General features: G+C 39.8%; 1 protein-coding gene across 2 annotated transcripts in view; it reads left to right on the forward strand.

The window, feature by feature from the left end:
- ERCC6 (ERCC excision repair 6, chromatin remodeling factor) overlaps positions 1-23,953 on the forward strand; it is a 76,211-nt gene that overhangs the window by 32,615 nt on the left and 19,643 nt on the right. For both annotated transcript variants that reach the window (XM_060034648.1, XM_060034649.1), the window contains exons 7-10: positions 3,838-3,996; positions 10,853-10,988; positions 21,672-21,842; positions 22,548-22,724. In XM_060034648.1, the coding sequence (XP_059890631.1) occupies positions 3,838-3,996; positions 10,853-10,988; positions 21,672-21,842; positions 22,548-22,724 (643 nt within the window). The remainder of the gene's footprint in view (positions 1-3,837; positions 3,997-10,852; positions 10,989-21,671; positions 21,843-22,547; positions 22,725-23,953) is intronic.

Below are 23,953 nucleotides of genomic sequence, written 5' to 3' on the forward strand. Positions count from 1 at the left end.
GCTTATTAAGAAACACGCCAAATAGTATCAGTGTTAAACTAGCAAAAGGAATACCCAGATTATAGATTAAATTGGTTTAACAAAGACAGGATACTTCTACATGAGTATTAAGTGATTTGGCAAATATCCTCAAGAATCAAGTTGAATGTGCATTTTTGTATAAATGTGGTATATTCTAGCAAAGGAGTTTCACAGTTCATAGAACCAAACTTGGCTTACTAGGAGTATATAGGATTTAGTGTATTGACTGTTAACCCTATTGTAGTTAACGTAAATGCACGGTTTTTTAAAAAAATTTGTCTTAATTGCACATTCCTGGAAAGTATTTTGTTGTTTTCATTTTTCATCTCTCAAAAACAGGATTTTAAATAGTTCATAAATGTTACGAAACTTGTTTCTTTTATTCTGCTACATGAAAAGAAAAGTAATAGGATTGGTAGAGTCTCCTTTTTTCTTTCATGATTAAGTTTTAGCCAGGCCAATTTAATTTTAAGCTGTAGATCTATTTTTACTGTACTTACCGCACTCTGTGGAATTAAATTAACAGGGTATATTTGTACGCAAGGGAGTCAGCAGGTACAGTTATCTATTTAAGTGCTGTTTTCTGCAAGATCATGGTTAACTTTTAAAATTCTGTTTTGAAAGTTTGCCCGGAAAATGTATTTGACTGTGTGATTTAGCAATCAGATGACAAAATTCAGTCTTGCAACTTTACTTTTAGCCACACTAGTAAATGCAATCTTGGGTTAATGTGACAATGCCAAGATATACCAATTATCTGTGGTTATTTTGTGACGCTTCAGTTTCCTGGGGGAAGCAGAGTACAGTAATTTCTTTACTCTTACACAGTAGTTTGTAAAAATCTTTTAACTTTTCCTAAAGAGTCATTTTTATGTCTTCAAAGGTTCTGAAAACTGAATTCCGTAGCCTGCTTTCATTTAAAGGATGTAATTGTTTTACAGTGTTCATTATTAGGAAATTAAAGCAACAAAGCCTGAGTCAGTTAGTGACACTGCTGGAACCAGAACCCAGACCCCCTAACTCCTCATGCAGTGATACATGCCTACCAATCAGTGTGCTCGTGCAGCCTGAGGGCCTTCATGGAAAGAGAGAGCCGCTCTTCACCATCTTTATACAACGTCCCCAGCTGTGGTTGGGCGTTTCCATGTAGGATGTGACTTACAGGGCTGCCTGGTAGATATATTTCCTCAAGTCATTTCTTTAGTGTTGTTCATCGTCTTATACGCACAATCATACACTGTGTGAACGCCCTTGGAAATTACATCTGTAGATGAGGAAACATCTAGCACAGCGTCTCTGCCTCTCGTGAGTCACCTAGAATGCAGATGTCCTAACTCCCTCTGGGATACCATGCTGGTCACCAGTTTTTATTCCTTTCATGATTTCTCGATTGTCCCTCTCTTGATTCCTTAAGTTGATTGGCCCCAAACAGAGAGAGGGGTTGGACCTGTGTTGGGTGGAGGCAGTGTTGTATAGTGGGAAAACACTGGAATGGCCACTGGGAGATTTTGGCCCCTACTCTGCCCGGAGGAGCTGGTCCCATAATTGTTCTGTAGCTCAGTAAAAGGAGGCTGATTGACTGGAATTTAGTGATTCTGAACGTACATCAGTTTTTGGGGGGAGCTTTTTGGACTACATCTTTTTCCATAGCTGAGATTAGTCCAGTGTAAGTAGTTCATGACCAACTTTTATTTTTAGATCAGGATTTTTCATTCTCAGCACAACTGACATTTTGGGCTGAATAGTTCTTTGTTGTAGGGACTATTCTGTGCATTGTAGGGTGTTTAGCAGCATCTCTGGCCTCTACCCACTAGATTACATTTGCACTTTCCCAGTTGTAACAACCAAAAATGTCTCTAGGTATTGTCCAGTGTCCCCTAGGGAGCAAAATACCCTCTTTACCCCCCATTTACCCCCATCCCTGGTTGAGAACTGCTGGTCAAGATTATCTCCAAAGTGGAATCGCTTTGGAATCAGAGGTTCTGGATTTCATTTCTGACTTGCTCATTTTTTTTTCTAGCAGTGTGACCTTTAGCAAGTTACTTAACCTCTCTGTGCCTTCATTTCCTAACTATAAAATGGGCTGATCCTCTTTGTGTGGGCTGGTTGTGAGGTTGTATCCAAACCTCACCTGACCAGGTGCCTCCCCAGCAGTAGGCCCCTTAAATGGTTGGTAGCTTTTATTTTCTGATTATATACCACGTGTTAAATAGAATTTGTCCTTCATCCCAAATTAAATGATCTTTTATCCATAGTAGACTTCACTGTGTTTGGGTTTTAAATCCTCTCGTCCAGGGTACATATTGAGTGTGTATATTATAATTAGCAAACTTAAGCAGCAAAATACTCATTCAAAGTTTTCCTTATATGATAGATAATAATGGCAACAGCTAGAGTCAAACTTTTGGAATTGATTTGCAGAATACTGGGGGAAAGTTAATTATGACATACTTACTAGGAGAAGAGTAAATAAAACTAGTTTAACAGGGACTGAAATCCACAATGAGATTTTAGGTAGACATATCACATACCAAAGAGTAAAAAACATTTGGGCAGTAAAACAGCAACAAAACCACCTCCTTTTAAAGTGGGCAGCTCACTAGCCTTGGTATTTTCTTTCAAAAAAAAAAATTCTTTAGCTTTCATTTTTTTTTTTTGCAGTACGCAGGCCTCTCACTGTTGTGGCCTCTCCCGTTGCGGAGCAAAGGCTCCAGATGCGCAGGCTCAGCGGCCATGGCTCACGGGCCCAGCCGCTCTGCGGCATGTGGGATCTTCCCGGACCGGGGCACGAACCCGTGTCCCCTGCATCGGCAGGCGGACTCTCAACCACTGCGCCACCAGGGAAGCCCATCATTGTCTTTTAAGTGTTTTTTGCTTTAGATTTTTTTACGTGGCATATAATTTTCATACCATTCCATAGTGTTAAATCTTTCACTCTCAAAAATGCTTTTTGCATTATTCCCTTTTTAACTTCATTTTTAGATTATTGAATTAGACATACCATTGATGGAGAAGGGCAAATGCCAACTCTTTTTTTGTTTTTAGAGGGGAATATATTATTGCTCTTTGACCTGTACTCCTTATTTAAGATTTTAATAGCTCTGACCTTTTTGTATCTATGATAAAGTCCCTGAATCAAGTTCTACTTTAAAATATTAAAAGACCTTTTGTATTGTTGAGTCTTTAAACTGTTGGGTTTTTTTTTTTGCATCTGCTAGTAATATGACAGAATCATATGTACTAATTTTGTGAGCAGCCCTGTTATTCAGACTTGTTTATGGCCTTAAAATTTAATTTAATTTTTCCTATAAAAAGATAATATGATTACCAAGTGACTTTTCAACAGTGTATACTGTAAATTGTAGTGTTCTCTGTCCTGCTTTTTGAAGCTGTTCAGATGGAAAAAGTAAATGTTAATGCATCTTTTCATAGAAAAATTATTGGAACTTTCTATAACTAAAAATATTTGCAGTTTTTTCCAGAAGGATATTGAATAAAAGATAATAAGTTTATGCTTGTTTACCAAGCTATTTCTAATGTTGAAAAAGAAATGAAATAGTCCCTAATTACCCTATCTATCAGTTTAATTAGAAATGTGTTAATGTTCTGTAAAGAAAAATTTGTGATTTTTATGCCTAGGTAATCAAAAATGTATGACCTTATAAATATAATACTCATGTAAAACACACATCCGGCATGTTTCTCTGACTGGTACTAGAACCTCGCTAAATGATTAATTCATGAGTACTTTCTGTTATGATCTGTATTATCCACCATTTGCCATTTTCTTTTTCTTGTTGGTGTTTGTTGTTGTAGGTACCAGCAGACAGGTGTTAGGTGGCTGTGGGAATTGCACTGCCAGCAGGCAGGAGGAATTCTGGGAGACGAAATGGGATTGGGCAAGACCATCCAGATAATTGCCTTCTTGGCAGGTCTGAGCTACAGCAAGATCAGGACTCGTGGTTCAAATTACAGGCAAGTGCTCCTCTGCAGACTGTCAGTCTGTGGAGCTCAATTAATATTTCATCAGATGTATTGCTGTGGAGGAGGGTCTTGTGAATTATTGATGACATTTCAATTACAATATTCCTTTAATTCTTTTAGTGGGGGACATCAAAGGAAAATTTTTACGAGACAATGGAGCTGTAGGGCAGGAGAAATTAAACATGTAACACTTTTAATGAATTCCAGGCATTGATGCTTCATTTTGCAGATGAGCCCCACTAGATATTTTGGGTCAATACAGTGTCTAAGGTTAGCTTCTACAAATGGATTGTTTACAAACTCAGTTATGTTAATATCAGTAGTTTACACAATATGGAATTTTAAATTAGACATAATATCTTCAGTTCCACTTATTAAATTTTATATTAAAATATTTGTTCTGGCAGGAGACCGGGTGAGCATTACAGTAAGTACAAAGTCTATTCACGGGGAAAGTTGAAGCTTTGGAGAATTTCCTTTATAATCAATTACGCGTGATAGCTTTTATAGATAGTGCTTTTTTTTTCTAATGAAGCTACGTATTTGCTCACTATGCTTTCTACTTCCTCTCCTAGTCTTTAATAACTTTATATAAATTCTAAAGCCAAAGCCTAAGTGACTGTAAAATGATACAAAAATATTTTTAGGTTGTAATCTTTATTCTCTTTAGGAATTTAAATAAACTATTAAAACTTTAATATTCTGAAAGAAGAAGCATTTAAACTACATTTGTTCTGTGTGGAAGGACTGAAATAGTTTATCTTGAAATCCAGTGAGCTTTTCCGTATTTAAGCTGTAAATTGACTTTTTATGTCAATCAGTATTGGTAAAAATAATGCTAGGTAAATTATGTGGGATCTTTAATCTTGAGCCCAGGTGATCGAAGATGTCCTTGGATTCCAACAGGCTGACCTAATGAGTACCAGCAAGATACTTACCAGGTGCTTGTGTCCTGGAAACCTCAGGCACTCACAAGATGTGATTCGGCGATCCCTTTAAAAGAGTGTCAGCGTGCCTGAAGGCAGCAACAGCAGAGAGTTACTGCCCCGCACGCTGGTTCATTGTCAGAGAAATGTTTGCGAGAGAGCCAGATACGAACCATAAACTATTGAGTAAAGAACTTTTTTTAAAATCTTCAAAGTCTATTGCTTTGCTTTTATTCCTTACTCTTTTCATTAATTTAGCAGATCCACACTTACCAGGAGCCGTACTGAAGTTTTAGAATATTTTAGAAATACTTATATAGCATTAGGAAGGGAAAAATGTATTTGGAGATTTTTAAATACTAAATGTTCCGTTGTTATTACAAGGAAGTTGTGTTGAAGCAGAGTTTTTTCTTCAGATATTGGAATTCTGTTACATTTCATGTGAAAACATTCCATCCCAGTGGAAGAGTCAGAGTTGAAAGTGGGCATTTAGGGTTTTCTTATCTATGTATGTCATTAGTTCACCATTTAAAAAATGCTTTCTCTGTTCTAAATAAGCTCTTTGGTAGGCTTGGCTCTGCTCCTCTTGTTTTTTTTTTGTTTTGTTTTGTTTTTGTTTCTGTTAACTAGAATGCCCTAAGCTGCCCTAGTTTCTAAGACTGTCTTTCTTTCCTTAAATGATTTCTGGGATTTTCTTATCTCCCATCTCTTTTCTTCCCTTCCTGTTACCATGAAACTTGTGTGGAGTCTAATATGCTGGGCCTAGGAAACCTAAAGTCATCCCTGCAGTGTAGTTTTGGTCAAAAAATTAAAACGTGCTCTCTCGAGTGATGACAATCCTACTAGGAGTGAAGTGAGGGCTAATAATGAGCAGCAGCTGTAATCAGTTAACTATCAATGCGCATCTCCTCTTTTCCATAATGAAATAGTGTGGCATGTTGGATTATAGCCCAGATCGTCTTTATTAGAATAGTATTGGTAGAAGTGGCTTCCCAGAATGCAGTTCATATCAGCCAAAGAACTGAGCTCTTTATGAATAGAGGTGTACGGAGGAGCTTGGTCCCTTCCACGTGCACGTGCCAGAGCAAATTGTATGACATTTTTCTCACAATTTCGTACTGTGTCCTCCTCTGAAACTAGATGAACTTGGAGTCCTCCTCTGTGTTTACGTCCTAAAGAAAACTACCCGGATGCATAGTCAAACGAAGTTCTGCATGAGCCAGCATTGCTTCATGGGCTATGTACGTTTCCTCTGAACTCTTGCAAGCTGTAGATTTTTGGGGCCCTGATTTGAGATGGTCTTAGTGTTGTAATTTTAAGGTCAACGGTCCCTGAAACCATGGAAGTCTCTGGGATACCAGGAAGGAATTTCCTGGTAAAAGAAGTTTTTAATTTTTGTTTCTTTAATGTGTTTTATATGTGTGTTTTTAAAAAAGAGGGAAAAGCATATTTACATTTACATGTGGATAATAAACATCTATACTAGTTGTTGTGTTCCCAGTTCATATTGTATACACTACGTTCTTTTCACTTTGCCATTCATATTATAATGATAGGCCCCCTGAATTTTGTGATGGAGAGGAAATAAATTATTTACCTTTCAGACTTCAGTTAATACTCTGAAGTCTTGGATATCATTTAGGAAATTCCTAGTTACAAATAAATGGCCTGAAAAAGGTAATAAACTTTCAAAGGTAAATGTTTTTACTTTGTAATTCCTGGTAAATTCAAGGCTATGAATGGCAGATTTCCATCCTGCAGGTTGAAATATTTGACCATGGAGCCGTTGGCTTGTCGTAAACTCATTAGGTAGTCAGTGATAATCAGAGATGAAAAGAATTGTAGCCAGTTTGGTAATTGATGCTAATCACTCCAGTACATTTAGCCATTTCTTACACTCATCTCACGGGATTGAGGGTTGGGGAAGGGTGGTGCAGTTGAAGTGACTGTTAATGGGTTTGATTGCCCCTTCTGTGGTTCAGGGACGATCTAGGTCTGCTCCTAGATTCCCACTCTGTGTGAAAACCTCTGTAATCTTCTAATAGAGTGGCAGAAATTAAAGGGCATAATAATGCCAGTTAGATGTTCAGCCAGAATAAAATATTGGCCTTAAATGACATTGTGGCGGTTGGCAGAGAGTGTGTTATAAAAAGAGCACAAACACTATATAACCTCCAAAAGCATAGGTACCTATTTATGTTTATTTGAAAGTGAATTTGTTTTTAAATATTTTAGATGGGTTTTGATTGGTTGTTTCCTAATCCCTGCTAAGTGCATATTGACGATAACTCTCTTTAATTCCCCTTGGAGGATATAAAGAAGTTGGTGCATTTAATCCTTTTAGAAAGGAATATTGTCAAGGAAGGGGCCAGGGCAGAGTCATGCTCTCCCCAGGGAGTTTGAAGGGGCTCTTGCATGGGCCCTGCCCTTGGGGAGGAGCAGAGCACGGCTTGGGAATTCTTCAGGAAGTGTCAGCACCTGGCTTCTTGCAATCTGAGCCCATGCTGTGGAGCAGAGGGGGCAGGGGCAGTGACTGTAGCTGGAGGTTGGGAGGATTTAGAGTGGGTGGAGGCATTTCGTTATGTTGCAGTATTATAAGGGTAAGCCTCATTTAGGCTGTGGCTTGTTTTTCTACTAGACCACAAGGTATTTTTCAGTTGTGCAGATTATTTTTAATATTTCAAGTACTGTGTGATTTACTCTAGTTTACAAAAAATTTTAAGTTCAGGAATCATTTATTGAACCGTAACAAGAAAATAAAAATCACTCAGGATCCCCTAACTCAGAAATAATCTCTTTTAACGTTTCAATACAATTTATTCCACCCTTTAAAAAAAGTTTTCATTTAATAAAGCCAGTATTTATTCATTACCTCCTGTGGTCTAGACATTGAGATCGTTTGAAGAAGAGGCTGTCCCTGTACCCTGAAGGACCTTAGGAAGGATCTAGCAGACAATTACAGTAAGGGTGATATGCGTTATGACAGGGTTAATGTGGGGTCCTAACGAGTGTGGATGCACCAGGGAAGGGTCCTTGACCTACCTGGAGAGAAAGGGACGGGAAGGGAAGAAGCTGCGGGCTGATGGACAGGTGGCTAGGAGAAGAGGGCAAGAAGGGACAAGGTGAAGGCTGAGAGGTCAGGGGAGTATGCACTTTGTAGGAACTGAAGGCGGTGCTGGTGGGGGAGTGCTGAACCACCGGGCCAGTGTCGGGGTAGGGGCCCTGAGAGAGGAGAGGCTGAAGAGGTGGGCCGAGGTCAGATCCTCCTGGTCTCATATGCCAGGGTGAGGTGTTTGGACTGTTTCGAGAGCAGGGGACAAACAGGAAAAGGCTCTTAAGCAAAGGGATGAGGTTTTCAGATTTTGCTTTCTTGAAATGATCGTCCTAGAAAGTGCAGTAACCCAGGTAAGAGATGACAGTGGCCAGAAGTGGAGTGTTAACAGTGTAGATGGAGAGACAGGGTAACTTTGAGAGGGATTTAGGAGGTAGATGTGACATGAACTCAGTACAGGTTGGATACAGTGGAGAACAGGAGAGGGGCAGAGGCCCGGATTTCCAACTGGGGTACCTGGAGAATGGGTGACAGTTCTTTCCATTGGATTAGGAAACATGGTAGGAGGGCCAGGTGGGGAGAGGATGACGTGTGGTGCCGTGGGGACATCTGAGTGGAGAGGTCAGCCGGCAGTTGGACATCCAGGCATGTGGTACTTTGGAGTTCAGGAAGGAGATTGGGGTTGGAGACCTAGATGTGCATCATCAGTGCAGAGACAGTAATTGAGACTGGGAGTTAATGAGATGGCATGGGGAAAGTGTGTGCAGTGGATCTAGCTTCAGATATGCAGTATCCTCATTGGGCAGAAAAAGGTAGGGGGCGGAGAATGACAGTTTAAAAGGTGCCAGTGACTCTGCTCCAGGATGAGTGAGAAGGTAGGCTCCAGTTTCCTCTGTCAGTCTTGGCTCCCAGTTGCCTCTGGTGGCATGAGCTGAGTGTGAGTCTAGTGTTGAAGAGATTCCCATAGTTAGTTTGACTTTGCTTAGTTTTCATTTCATGGATACCCATCTCCCAGCAGGACTGAGGATGAAGCAACTCTAGTAGTAGGAACATTGATGTAGCGGGGGTATGGGCTCAGACAAGAAAAGGGACACCTGTTCCGTGGTAACCGGAGGGAAGGAAGGCAGGATGGTACTGATTCAGTCAGGTGCCTACGGTGTACAGTGGATCAGGATATTTTGACTTCAGGTAAAAAAATCTTGGCCTCAAATTGGGTTAAATGTTCACATACCTACAGAGGGGGTAGGCTGTACACACAGCATGATCAGAAGCAGCCCAGGGATGTCATCAGGGGCCCGGGTTCTCCTGATGCCAATTCTTCTTGTGGTCATAAGATCTCCTTGCACTGTATGTCCTTGTTCACATGCAGCAGGAGAGACCAAGAGAGGAAGCTCTCCCCGACCTAGAGTGTAAATCCTTCCTTAACCGTGAGCAAGCCAGTCTTCCCACGCCCCTCAGTGGACAGGTGATTGTCGCCAGGGGAACACTGTGTGCTGACAGACAAGCTATGATTCTGGCTTCTCCCCTCTTCGCCATAGCCAGACAGTGATCAGAGTCCCATCGAGTACACGTCTGGGAAGGAAGAGGGGATACCTGCACAAAATTGTGGTTCTGTTTGGAAGGAGAGAGGGGAGATGTGGATGTTGAGAGAGGGGGCCGTGACCAGTTACTGGCTACCTATGTGTAAGTGAATTGGGGTGATTCCATAAGTAATTTGGTTTTTTAAAAGACTTATGAGCATCTTCCAGATTTTAAATATTTTTCAAAGACGATTTTAATGGTTATATTATATTCCATCTTATTTAACAAACCCTAATAGTATTTACTGTATTCTGTTCTAAGCACTTTATAGATGTTGATTTAATCTTCATATAAATGGTATGATCACTACTGTTATTATTTTAAGATGAAAAGCTGAGGTTCCGTTAGTGTGTGCAGAGCTGGGATTCAGACCCAGGCAGTGCTCCTAACCACCAGCCTGTAGTGCTGTAGTAAAGGTGGTTTATTCAGCCCTTCTCTTATTTACAGACGTTCAGGCAGCGCCCACTTTTTCCACAGTATAAATAATGCTACAGTATGTGTCGCAGTACACAAATGTTTGTCTTGGGATCGCTTGGTCAACATGCGACTCTTGTTAAAGCTCTTGCCACGTAGTGCTCAGCTGCTTTACACAAGAACTGAGCGGCTTGCCTTCCGTTGGCCTGGGCTTTCTGGGAGAAACGGTCACTGTGATGCTCACCCACTTGTTTTTTATCACGTGGAGAAGAGAGCAGCACCATGTAGTGGAAGAGCAGGCTGCAGCGATCAGAAGACCGACTTGAGGCCTTGCTCCATCTCCTGGTAACCAGGGGGCCTCGGGCACAGCAGCCTTCAGCGGCCCCGAACACCGCAGGATTTCTGTCCTGCTTGCTTCCCGAGGCTGTGAGATTGATTGAAATCTTGTGGGTGAAAACTCTTGGTAGACTATAAAGCTTCAGACCAATTGAAGACACTCTTACGTTCACTTAGGTTAAGATATACTGTACAATGCCTTCACTAATCTGGAAGGAGAGAGCAAAGTATTTTTGTTAGGTAATGCTTGTTTGATTTTTTTACTTTACTATAGACATTATCTTTTGATGTGTAGTAGCTGGTGTCTCCTCTTAATACCTGCACTCACTAACTGATGAATGGGGTTCTAGGGATTTCACTTGGTGGGTTTTATCCTCGATAGCTTTTTCTTTAAAGAAAATATCAGTAAATTTCCAAAGCTAGGATTTTCTTTTTTGAGCTGTTACGGTTTTGTTTGTTCTTTTTTGTTTTTTGGCAGTTGATCATCCATATGCTGTCCTTCATGGTTGTCTTTTCTTCTTGGACATTTTGGGTGCAGGTTCGAGGGGTTGGGTCCGACTATAATTGTCTGTCCGACGACAGTGATGCATCAGTGGGTGAAGGAATTTCACACGTGGTGGCCTCCGTTCCGAGTGGCAGTTCTGCACGAAACTGGGTCCTTTAGCCACAAAAAGGTAACATTACAGTACCTCAGAATCTTTCTGCTTGTTTTAAAGCCCTCTATTTTACATAATTGTTTTTGCTTTGATCCATTTATTTATGAAGTGTATGTTCCTGTGTTTCTTTCTTGCATTTAAACTTATTGATTTAATTTAGAGCTCTGTAGTTTTAAAATAATTATGAATGGAGGCTTTGTCATTCTAACAGTCCATGGTGGTGACATGTTCTTGTCCCGTGAAACACAAGCCTGATACCCTGAGTGGGACCAGAAATCAGGGGGCTTATGCAGCAGTTAACTGGCTGGATTTGGGGGCATTAGAGACTTTAAACAGTTTTAGGAAAGTAGGTACAAAATGTAATAAAATAACTCTTAATTGATAAATGAATTTGTTAACATGCTTTTAAAATGTATTTGAAATGAACAAAAGAACAGCTTGCCATTTTGTAATTTGTACTGTTGCCTTTTAGTTAAGTTGTTTTTTGTTCTCTGAATCGTTGATTACCATTCAGGTCTAATCACTGTTCTTTGAAAGTTGCATTTTCTCACTTACTTGTAGTTTTACCCACACATTATCAAAAAGGTTTATCATCTCTTCTCCTCTGGGTAGCATAGGTAGGGTGAATTATGCTTTTTTAATTTCATGTCTGTCTACCATCTAGACTGTAAGTTCTGCAGTGTGGAGACTGTGTCTTCATCGTTATCGTATCCCAGGGGCCCTATAGACAATAGATAATAATTACACATTTTCACTGTGGGTTTGCAGGTTTACTCTGTAGACAAGAAGTGGCAGTTTGCTATGAGTTCTTTCTGTCCTGAGTTTCACAGCTCTTGAGTGAGGCCTCTGTGCCCCCATGAAAGCAGTGCGAGCTGAGAGAGCTGTTGAATGCTTGCCTCGCTCAGTTAAATACGTGCGAGCCACTAAACTCCAGTGTCTTTATAATTCTGCCAGTACCCCTTTCCTCCAAATTCCCATTTTGTTCATGGTCATGAGTAAGCAGAACTTTTGATAAAAGTGAATCAGGAGTATATAATTTGGTAGCTCAACTTTGGTGAGATGGAATCTTGCTTTTACTAGCTGTTGTTAAAAACAGCATACTTTGCCCTGAATTTTAAATGATAAATAGAAAACAAATGAGTTGAAATAATTAATGAAGTGGGATAAACACCACAATCAAAACAAAAAACAAAAGTGATTTTTTTTTTCAGCAGCATGAAAATAGCAGCTTAGATTGTTTTTCTAGTCAAACTAAATTGTTAACTATCCTGTCATCATTCTTGTAAAACATTTTTGATTCCTTTTTTCACTTCCATTGTCTGTTGACATTTCTAATATTTTGTATTGCAAAGTCTTGTACTAGGATTCATTAGTTGATGAATGTCTTTAAAAGGCAAATTTTTCACATGTTCCTCCTTATCCTTTTATTTCTTTTGTGCTTTTTCTTTTACACCTTTACCATATCATGGCTCACTTGAGTCTCTTCTGTTATTATAGCCTGAAGAGCAACCTTCATGTAAATGAAATACATTGACTCATGAATGAAAATAGAATTGACATTGGTCAGTGTCTCTGTTGGTGAGATTTGCTTCCTTAACTTGCTTAGAGAGCAAACAATTATTTCACTTTTGTTTACAGTGATTTGCACCTTCTGAGGTGTCTGGTTATGCACAGACACATGCATATATATGATTGTTCATAATTTTTTTAGTACTTAATGGTTTACCAAGAGCTTTAACTTGAAGTTTCTTAACTTTTGAGGAAAAGCAGTAGACTTGTGTTTTTACTCTGACCCTTAACTCTTTGGACAGTTCCTTTTTCATTATAAAGTATCTCAGATCTCTAAAGATGTAAGCTGTTATGCAAAAGATTGAAAAGATGTTCTTTCGCATCTTTCAAACCGTACTCTCTACTTAGAAACACAATCAGTTTATTATTAATATTTAATATCAGTTTATTATTTGTGATGACGACATATTGAAAATGTGTTAATTCTTCTGCACAGGCCTTGTTATAACACTTCCAAGATCAGAACTCTGGCTTCTGGATTAAAAGACTGAGTGGCATTTGATCCCTTTGCTCCTTCCTTTTGTATTTGTGTGTACAGATCTCTGTTGCCACTCCGTGCACACCTGTTGGCTTAAAGGTGTGTGTTAGATTGCAATAGAGTTTACATTTCTTAATCACATTTCAAATATTCTGTCAGTGCTGCTGTGTCCTTTAAGCCAGCATCTAATGTCTAACTTCCTTTCCATCCTTATAGGCTGAAATTTCTTTTTTCCTTGGGGGGACTTTCTGTGCGCACCAGCTGTCCTGTCTAAATGTATTGATAATAGCAGCACTCTGGTGTAGGGTTATTCAGTGCTGGAGAAAATAGGGACGAGAAGAGAATTTCTCTTTGGAAAACTTAAAAAAGTAATAATGCCAGAATTATTCTGCTTATCATTCAAATAGATTATTTTTACTTTTCTAATGATTTGTTGTAGCTGGTAAGATGTAAAACTTTGAAATTTTGGAAGTTTTTCATTTAGAGAAGAGCTATCAAATGATCAAACAGTTTCTAAATGGAGATCATCTATCATTTTTCTTCCCTAAATTGCCTTTTAGCTTCCAACCTCTCTGACCAGGTGATCCTATATTATCTTTGTTAATATTTTCTTTGGTTGACAGCATAATTTTGAATTATCAAATGCACACCCAGCAACCTTGCAAAAAAATATGTGGCTCATATTTTCAACCAGATGATCAAATCAGATAAAGACATTTTCAGGCTCTGAATCTCCTTTAATGGTCAGTTGAACTCTCATTTACTAGGAATCTAAGATTATCCTTTTCTCATGTTTTATGATCCCTTTTTTCTAATGGAGAGAAACTTGATATGTAAGTTGATTAATATTTATTTGTTGAATAACTATAAACATAACATTGCAGGTATTTGATGCTATTAGGACTCCAAAAAATGGATATGATGTTTTTAACTGATCTTGAAAAGATAACCATTTTCTTGGGGAAAGAAAATATATGAAAAGATAATAAAAGAAGGCAGTTTTGTAATTCTTATCCCATAACTCACAGCAGGGGGTGGCAACTTTAGCACTGTGTTGTAAAGTTTAATTATTAAGGACCCTTTTTTCAAGTTGTTGGAAGATGTGTAATGAGAAATTTCTTGCTTATATTCTGAAACAGTTGTCACTTTGTAGCTCTCCCATCTTTCCCTGCCTTGTAGGATATAGTAATTCTGTGGAATAGTTTTGATAATTCAAAGAGATCATTTTGATCCATTCAAAATGGAGGCATAGGATTAGGAAATGTGACAATGGCATAAAGGCATAGATTTTATAATTACCAAACCAGGGCTGGAATCTTGGATCTGCCATCTTATAGCTTTGTGACCTGGTGCAAGTCACTTAGCTTTTCTGAGCCTAGTTTGATCTCCTGAAAATGGGTTATTTTTGGTAATTTTTTGAGGATTTGTTGGATTAATATGTGTGCACAATAAACTTAGTATGGTCCCCAGCATACAGTGTCTACTCAGGTAATTCCTACAATTAGAAACGAAGAATGTGGTAGACATCTTCATCTCAGTACTTGAGAAAAGATGCTCTGACATTTCTGAGGGATTCAATATAAATACATTCGAGATAGAAGGTTCAGACCTGCTTTATCAAAAATATTCATAGTCATTCACGTCTAGACCTTTCTCCTTCGTGTCTAGATTCATTGGCCCCCAAATGATACAGTGTTAAAATTCTTCTTGGGAAGTGCAAGGTATGACTAAAGAACAGACCACAGGAAAACATGGCCATCTGATGCAACTACCATCACATGTTTTTTAAAAAGGCCCGTTTTCTGAAACACTAAAATAAAAAGACTTGGCTTTTTAAAAAGCTGGAAGGGAGACAAGTAAAAACATAACAGATAAAAGTAGAAAAGGGCCACATGGTCCCTCAAGCATCCTGAATATTTCAGACCCGCTCCAGGTACACAGATTACAACACAATGTGATGTAGTTCCCATTAACTTTCGAGACGGTGTATACACCTGATACAAGAAATGATAGATGCTATGCTTGGTCTTTGAGGGATATTGTAAAATTATGTTGCTGGAGCCCTTTTTTCTTCATTGTCAGCACAAATCCTTGTTTATTAAAGATTTAGCTTGAAGGAAATTTTAATTAATTACAGGTGCAGTAAATCCTGCCTGGGAAGCTGCTGTGCTGTGTTTACCGTGAATGGCCTTCATGTGCCTGTGCTCCACTCCGCTCTCCCTGCTGCCTGACAGTGTGATTTATGGCTGTTGTTTTCTACCAGTCCACTGTTTGCCCTCTAGGAGGGATTGGTCTCCTGAGCCTCTGTAATAACAGCAGCACTTTCACAGACATCTTTTAATGACAACAGCACTGCATTCAGTAAGTCAGGCTAATTGCAGATGTACCCTATTAATTGCAAAAACTAGGAGAGGTTACATATTTTACAAGCTTTTAATTTGAAACCGCCCGAGATGATTTGTCTTAAGTGTTTGGATAGAGACGTCCATAATATTCAACAATTCACCATTGTTGAAACTCCGGTCTAGGCAGTTACAGAATTCTGAGATTGAATCAGGTAAAAACAAATAGTCTTAGATGTGTTTTTACCCAGTGGCTGTTAAGTGGAGGTTATGTTTTCAATGTGGACATTAAAAAATTTTCTTACTCTTTTTATAAAAGCATCTTTGATTCTTATCATCATACATCTTTTCGAATATGGTAGAAATTTTGTATTTCTATAGTTAACGTTACAGAATTTTCCAAATAAACTTCAATTCTTAGACATGTCGAAGAAGCTAAACATCACTCTGGTGGTATGTATTTGAGAGGCATGGCATCTCGTTTGTTTAACTGTGGTAAAGTGATGTCCGAAATCCAGTTCAGGGTGGCGTTCCTTGGAGGGGAGTGGAATGACTGTGGTGAGTCACTGCGTCTAGCAGTTAGGAGTTCCAGGGTCATGAGCAAGCAGATCCACATGGGCAGGCTTTGGCTGTGATCCAGCGGACAGTTTATAAATGTGAGTGGTAATTTCACTTCTGCTGTATTTCAGGCCCCAAACAGTTGTCCTTGTTTTACTCTCCCATTTCTCTCTGGGCACATAGCTCTGTGCCTGGAGTAGCACAGGGCACGGGGCATTCCTGTGTGTCGGTTTGCTGTCATTCCACGCCCTACCTGCTTCAGGGCTTCTGGCAGCCACTGCTGTCCCAGGAGGAGGAAGAGATGAGGATAGAGTTGGGATAGCTGCCTGCCTAGAATCTCAGTGGAAAATTCAGATGTGGAGGAGCTATTGAAATCAGCTCTGGCTTCTGAAAGTCTCAGGACTGGTGGGATGCGTTCGAGGTGGAACAGTGCATCTCCGGACAGCCTGCTTTTCTTCACTGGACACTAGCCACCGTGGCAGAGCTGGTGGCAGTGGAGTAGCAGTGTAGTCAGGGAGAAGTGGGTAAGGCGAGGCATGGGAGAGTCTATACGTGTGTTTGTAAGGCTGTGAGCCTTGAGGTATTTAGTGCTGCATTCATCATAGGTAAAAAAAAAAAAAAAAGTCAGGAAATGATTAAATCAGGTGTGGCCCTCGATGTAGTATTGCATAGGCGCGGAAAATCATGAATAGGAAGATGGCAAAACAGTAGTCATGTTAATAATACAACTCTCAACTGTTGAGCCTTTACTAGCACCAGGTGTTACAGCTCTTAACTCTGAAGTTTTGAGTGTATTATGACATGAGAAAAGTTTCTCTTTTCCTCTTTCAGAATTTTCTTGGCCATTGTTAACACCCTTTTATAGTCTATTGAATTAAAAAATATTTTAACCCTTGTTTATTAAGATAATATTTTTTAAGATGTTGAATTTTATAAAATTTGTATGACTGATTACATGAATTATTGTATTAGTTTTTCTAATATTTAGCTATTCTTCTATTTCTGTTGTGCCTTGTTAGCTTAATGTAGTGCTAGGTTTTATTTATAAAGTAATGAATCTCTAGTTGGGGAGTACACACACTGTGTGAGTATGTTGCTTCTGTCAGTTTTGAAAACAGGGTTTTGCTAGCCTTCTGTCTTTTTCTGTCTTTTGGAACCGTTTAAATAACAGGATTGATTCCTACTTCACTCGTAAAACCCTTTGGGTCTAGTAGACTTCTGGTGGGAAAAGCATAACATCCTTTTCAAGTCCTTCAGTATTGGTCTGATTGGTTTGTCTCATTTTTCTTGGGTCCATTTTGGGTAATGTTCACATTCTCTGTCAAAGTTCAGATTCTTTGGCATTGGATTGCATGTGGCATTGGCTAACATTTTGTGTTCTCTGCCTCTGGGGTGACTCCTTTAATGTTTTTCATGCTGCCCATCTGAGTCTGTTCTTCGGGCTGACTTTCCAGAGGTCTGTCTGTTTTTTGGTCTTTTCAAAGAGTTACTTAGTTTTTTTCTCTATCAATTCTACCAGGTTTTGTCCTTAAGCTTCCCTGATTTTTGTTTTTCTCTTACTGTCTCACTGTCTTTATTTAGCCAGTTGTATTGGCTGCTGGGTTTGATTTCAACCTCAGTAGGGGGTGGGGAATGAGTATCTTTGTGTGGGTTAAGGCTCTGCTGAGAGCTATTAAAAGGAGCTCACTGATGGAGAGACTCAGATTCTTTGGATCCTAACTATAAACTTGTAGCTGCCTTTAGTCTTCCTCTGTCTCTTCTGACTGTCGAACTCTGAGAAGCTGTGGCCGTGTCCCCTGCTGGCTGTGGATGTGCTACTTTGCCAGCATAGCTCTAAGGGCTGTGCCTTGGGTTCTGGTGCAGTGCTCCGGGCAGGCAGGTAAAGGCCTGGCTCTTCTCTCTAGTGTGTTGTCTCCTTAAAATACAAAAGAGGCCCTCCTTTTCCTGTTCACTGCTTGTTGTCTGATACTTGTATTTCTGATCCTGCCCTGTTTTTGTTTGCATTTCCTTGGGATATCTTTAATAGTTCCCATACTCTTAACTCTCAGCACCAGTCTAGTTTGGGTCTCATCTCTTAAACACAGGCCAGGTTTTGGCCGTACTTTCCTAGTGGAAAGGGTCACAGCTGACAGCCCACTGTCATGTGGAGACCCTGACGTAAATGTTAGGTCTGAAGCCAGCTGTCTTATTTTCTGTTTATTGTATTTTCTGCTTTTTCTATTTTCTTAATTCTTTTTCTATTTCCTATTAGAAAATTTTTTATTCCTATATCTATTTTTTTCCTGATAGTGGTTTGATAGTTCTACAGTCTATTTCTTTTCTGGTATTTATGCTGAAGTAGCAACTATTAATCAATAAATGGGCTTAAATTTTTTTTTTTTTTTTTTTTTTCTTTTTTATGCGGTACGCTGGCCTCTCACTGTTGTGGCCTCTCCCGTTGCGGAGCACAGGCTCCGGACGCGCAGGCTCAGCAGCCATGGCTCACGGGCCTAGCCGCTCCGCGGCATGTGGGATCTTCCCGGACCGGGGCACGAATCCGTGTCCCCTGCATCTGCAGGCGGACTTTCAACCACTGTGCCACCAGGGAAGCCCTGGACTTAAATTTTTTATGAATGTATTTCAATCTGTTTTTCTGTCATGATAAAGAGATGAACAGTGTTCATCACCTGTGCTCCATTCTACCATTGATAAGGTGGGATTTTTAGTACACTCTTAATTTCCCCTGTTCTCACTCTAGGTTTGTTAAATTAAACTGGAATTATAATCATGCAAAAATAGATCCCTTTTTATATTTTAGATAATTTCATAACAGTTTCATTAGTATTTAAAACAATGTTTTAATATTTACTTAATTATTATTTTAATAATTTTAGAATGGTAGGTATATTACATGTAACCTTCCCTTAAAAATATTTTCTTTTATAGTAAAGTAAGAGGCGGTGTTGCCTAATATTCAGTTAATATTAGCTTTGGAGTTGGCTGCTTTTCTATGCTCAGATCCTACCACCAATTTACCAGCTATGTGACCTGATAAGCCACAGTTTTCCCCTCTGTAAATTGGGGGTAAGGACCTCTGTCCTCTCTCAGAGTTGCTGTGAGCACTCAGTCTGTGATGAGCATGAGGCGGGGAGCTCTGCCGCCTGCTCTTGTGCAGAGTGCGGGGTCCTGAGCACCTTTCTTCTCCCACCAGGGAAAGGAGCTGCATTCTTTTAGTGACCGCACTCCTGCACCCGGCTGGAGGTAGCATGCTGTTCATAGGCCATCTCTTGCTGGTTTATTTTCTGTCCTTGCCCAGCTAAAGGTGGAATTTGTTCTTTTTTTCTGTCAAGCGTGACTGCTAATTTGGATCAATGCAGAATTCCAGGGTCTTTGCTTTCCCCCTAGAATTATGGAAAGATTTGCCCTTCGTTTTCTGACGTATTTAGTGTTGCAGAAAAGATATCCAGCACAGATTTCCTTTGCAGGGAATCTTTTTTCAGTCTGTTTTGTTCTGACTAGAAGCTACAGCATTTTCTCGTTTTCCCTTGTTTTGGGGATTCAGACATCTAATAGGTGTGTACCCAGGTGTATGGCTGTTTCGGTGTTTTGTTCTATAGACTCTAGTCTCTCCTCAGAAGTTTTTTCTATCATTTTTAAAATCACTTCTTTTAATATCCTTTGTACTCTATCCTTCTTGAATTCATGCTATACATCATCAGAGCTCCTGGATTTGTCCTTCTTGTCTCCTTGGCTTTTCTCTCATTTTCTTTCGTTTTAAAAAAAACCGTTTTCCATCTACTGTGTTGTTTTCAGTTTAACAAGGATTGACACAAAGGATGTTTTGGAAAAAATAAAAATTGGGTAAGTGTTTACATGTTATACCTTTTTCTGGTCTTCTTATGAGCCCTCCTCCCCCACAGTAGTGGACATACTAGTCAGTGTTTACGACTTACAGATTAATGAAACATAAACTTCCACTGCTGATAATGTATAATTCTGTTGTATATATTATGTTTGTGTACATACTTATAAGGTGCCTTAGATTGTATCATGATTGAAAGGTTGATATTTTTTTAATTTTTAAACATTTTATTATATTTATTTTTCCTTCCAGTTTTATTGAGGTATAATTGACATACAGCACTTTAGAAGTTTGAGGTGTACAGCATCATGATTTGAGATACATACACCATGAAATAATTATCACAGTAAGCTTAGCGAACGTTCATCCTCTCATATAGATACAAAATTAAAGAAATAGAAAAAAATTTCGTGTGATGAAAACTCTAGAATTTACTCTCAACTTTCATATCTAACATACAGGAGTGTTAATTATATTTGTCACGTTGTATATTACATCCCTAGTACTTAGCTTATAACTGGAAGTTTGTACCTTTTGATTGCCTTCATCCAATTCCTCCTCCCCCCCATCTTCCACCTCTGGTAACCGCAACTATGATCTCTTTTTCTATGAGTTTGTGTTTGAAGTATAATTAACCTATAACACTATGTTAATTCCTGTTATACAACATAGTAATTCAATATTTCTATAGGTTTCAAAATGATCTTCATGATAAGTCTAATTATTATATGTTACCATACAAAGATGTTGCATAGTTATTGACTAGATTGCCCCGCACTGTACATTTCACCCTTGACTCATTTATTTTGCAACTGGAAGTTTGTACCGCTTAATATCCCTCACCTATTTCTTCCCTGCCCATCCCCTGTTTGTTCCTGGTACCTATGGCTATTTCTTTCTTTTCTTTTCTTTTCTTTTTTAACATCTTTATTGGAGTATAATTGCTTTACAATGGTGTGTTAGTTTCTGCTTTATAACAAAGTGAATCAGTTATACATATACCTATGTTCCCATATCTCTTGCGTCTCCCTCCCTCCCACTCTCCCTATCCCACCCCTCTAGGTGGTCACAGAACACCGAGCTGATCTCCCTGTGCTATGCAGCTGCTTCCCACTAGCTGTCTATTTTACATTTGGTAGTGCATATATGTCCATGCCAGTCTCACTTCGTCCCAGCTTACCCTTCCCCCTCCCCATGTCCTCAAGTCCATGCTCTAGTAGGTCTGTGTCTTTATTCCCGTCTTACCCCTAGGTTCTTCATGACCTTTTTTTTTTCTTAGATTCCATATATGTGTTTTAGCATACGGTGTTTGTTTTTCTCTTTCTGACTTACTTCACTCTGTTTGACAGACTCTAGGTCTATCCACCTCACTACAAATAACTCAATTTCGTTTCTTTTTATGGCTGAGTAATAGTCCATTGTATATATGTGCCACAGCTTCTTTATCCATTCATCTGTCGATGGACACTTAGGTCGCTTCCATGTCTTGGCTATTGTAAATAGTGCTGCAGTGAACATTGTGGTACATGACTCTTTTTGAATTATGGTTTTCTCAGGGTATATGCCCAGTAGTGGGATTGCTGGGTGGTATGGTAGTTCTATTTTTAGTTTTTTAAGGAACCTCCATACTGTTCTCCACAGTGGCTGTATCAATTTACATTCCCACCAACAGTGCAGGAGGGTTCCCTTTTCTCCACATGAAAGGTTGATTTTATTTATTTATTTTTTGGCCACGCCGCATGGCATGTGGGATTTTTGTTCCCCAACCAGGATTGAACCCGTGCTCCTTGCATTGGAAGCAGGGAGTCTTAACCACTGGACCCCCAGAGAAGTCCTTAAAAGGTTGATTTTAAGAGTCATCCTCATTTAACTTCTTATTTAAAACTGTCTTTACCATTTTGTCATCGTTTTAGGAGAAACTAATTCGAGATATTGCTCATTGTCATGGGATTTTGATCACTTCTTACTCCTACGTTCGACTGATGCAAGATGATATTAGCAGGCATGACTGGCACTATGTGATCTTGGACGAAGGACACAAAATTCGGAATCCAAATGCTGCCATCACTCTTGCTTGCAAACAGGTGTGACCTTTAATAACAAGGAGGGTTTCCAGGTGGATGATATTTAATTGAGAATAAACTCTGCTTTTAGTAACAGACTTATTTAATCTTTCCTTGTGCTTTTTTTTTTCTTTTTGTGGTACGCGGGCCTCTCACTGTTGTGGCCTCTCCCGTTGCGGAGCACAGGCTCCGGACGCGCAGGCTCAGCGGCCATGGCTCACGGGCCCAGCCGCTCCACGGCATGTGGGATCTTCCCGGACCGGGGCACGAACCCGTGTCCCCTGCATCGGCAGGCAGACTCTCAACCACTGCGCCACCAGGGAAGCCCTTTCCTTGTGCTTTTGCATAAGGAATTTGAAATACACATTTTGCCTTAATGCAGAACACTTTTCATTCTTGCACTTAATCATGTTTTCTAAAATTCTAATTGTTCACATTACTTAATGTCTCTTATAGGGATCAGTTGTTAGAATGTAACCAAATCCAACTCTAGTCCATAGTCTTCAGCTTGAACAGGAAGAAAAATTCTTCCCTATATATATATATTTTTAATCTATGTGTAATTGAAGAATTAAAGTTTCATAAAATGTCTGCGTTTTAGAGGAGACCAAAAGAATATGTAGTTGTGTTAAATAATAAGATTGCATGGGAGTGTTTTGGGGTAGGGTTGGTGATCATCTGCTAAAAGGTGAATTTAACAGAAAAGTCCTTGCTTTCCCCGAACAGTTCCGCACCCCTCATCGCATCATCCTGTCTGGCTCACCGATGCAGAATAATCTCCGTGAGCTGTGGTCACTCTTTGATTTCATCTTCCCGGGAAAGTTGGGCACGTTGCCTGTGTTTATGGAGCAGTTCTCAGTCCCCATCACCATGGGGGGGTATTCAAATGCCTCCCCAGTACAGGTAATGTAGCAGGCAGGTGACACTTCTGGTGTTTTAATATTTAAAATGTTCCTACTAAATACTATACTTTGTAGCCAAGTCATTCAGAATGTAAGGGAAATGACCAAGCTTATAAATTGGTATCTGATAAAAAAACCACAAAATTATTTTTGCTTGATAGCGCATAACTTTCCAGATGAGTTTTTAAAAAATCATGTAAAATATTCAAGAGCAGTCAGAAATTATGAGGTAAGAGTGAGTCACTTCTGGACAGCATGTAATAGTGCAAATTGGGTAGTGCATCTTATAAAGTACTTTACAAGCTTAGCAAAGGGGACACGAGGGAAGACTTAACAAGATGTATACCCTTTAACCTGATCCTGGGAAAACAGGTTGGGAAAAGTGGGACATTCTAGGTTAGAGCAACAGTATAATGCAGCCACTCTGTGTGACCATGAGCAGTGAGGACACATGCTTGACTGGACTGGAGATGCTTTAGGAGGAGTTGCAGGAAAGCTGTGGATGCTGGCAGTGGGGGCCTTGAAGGGAGGCAGGAGCGCTTAGGCAGGGAAGAGCCACTGAAGGTGTTTGAGCAGGAGGCTGGGAGCAGGCTGTTCTTGGACGGTTACTCAGGCTGCAGGTAGTTGTGGGAGGGAGGCTGGCATTGAGGGACCTGCAGGAATTGTTGGGGGTGAGGGTGATGAGAGCCTGGACCTGGATGTGGGTGATGGTCCTGAGAAAGCAGGTCCAGAGCAAGAGTCCCAAGTGGCGTTTTCTAGGCAGAACAAATGAGATGTGGAGGTTGATAAGATAAAGGAAATTGGTGGGAGAGTGGTGAGCTTGCTGTAGCTAACCCCTGAGGCTTCAGGCCTGGTGACTGGTAGAGTGGGCTTGTCACAGACAGGAACGTTAGGAGGTGAGGCCAACTGGAGGGCGGTTTATGGAATTTGGGGGCAGGCTCTAGCCTCCATGAGAGGCTGGGTCTCTGCACAGCTCTCAGGTGGGGGCCTGTACCAGCCAGGTTATGACTGAGCCAGAAATAAAATACATAACTAGAAAAAGAATTTTAGACCTTTAAGATTAGAGGACTGTCAAAAACCATTTTAATACCTTTAAAATTTTGAGATTGAATGATTTTTGATTTTTAATTAACTTTTACGGGAGCTCTCTTCCTCCACTGAATCCCCGTTATCCTTCATGTATCCTGTTCTTTTTTTTTTTAACTCTTTATTTTGGAATAATTTCAAACT

Source organism: Delphinus delphis, chromosome 16, assembly GCF_949987515.2.
Source record: "Delphinus delphis chromosome 16, mDelDel1.2, whole genome shotgun sequence".
Classification (NCBI taxonomy): domain Eukaryota; kingdom Metazoa; phylum Chordata; class Mammalia; order Artiodactyla; family Delphinidae; genus Delphinus; species Delphinus delphis.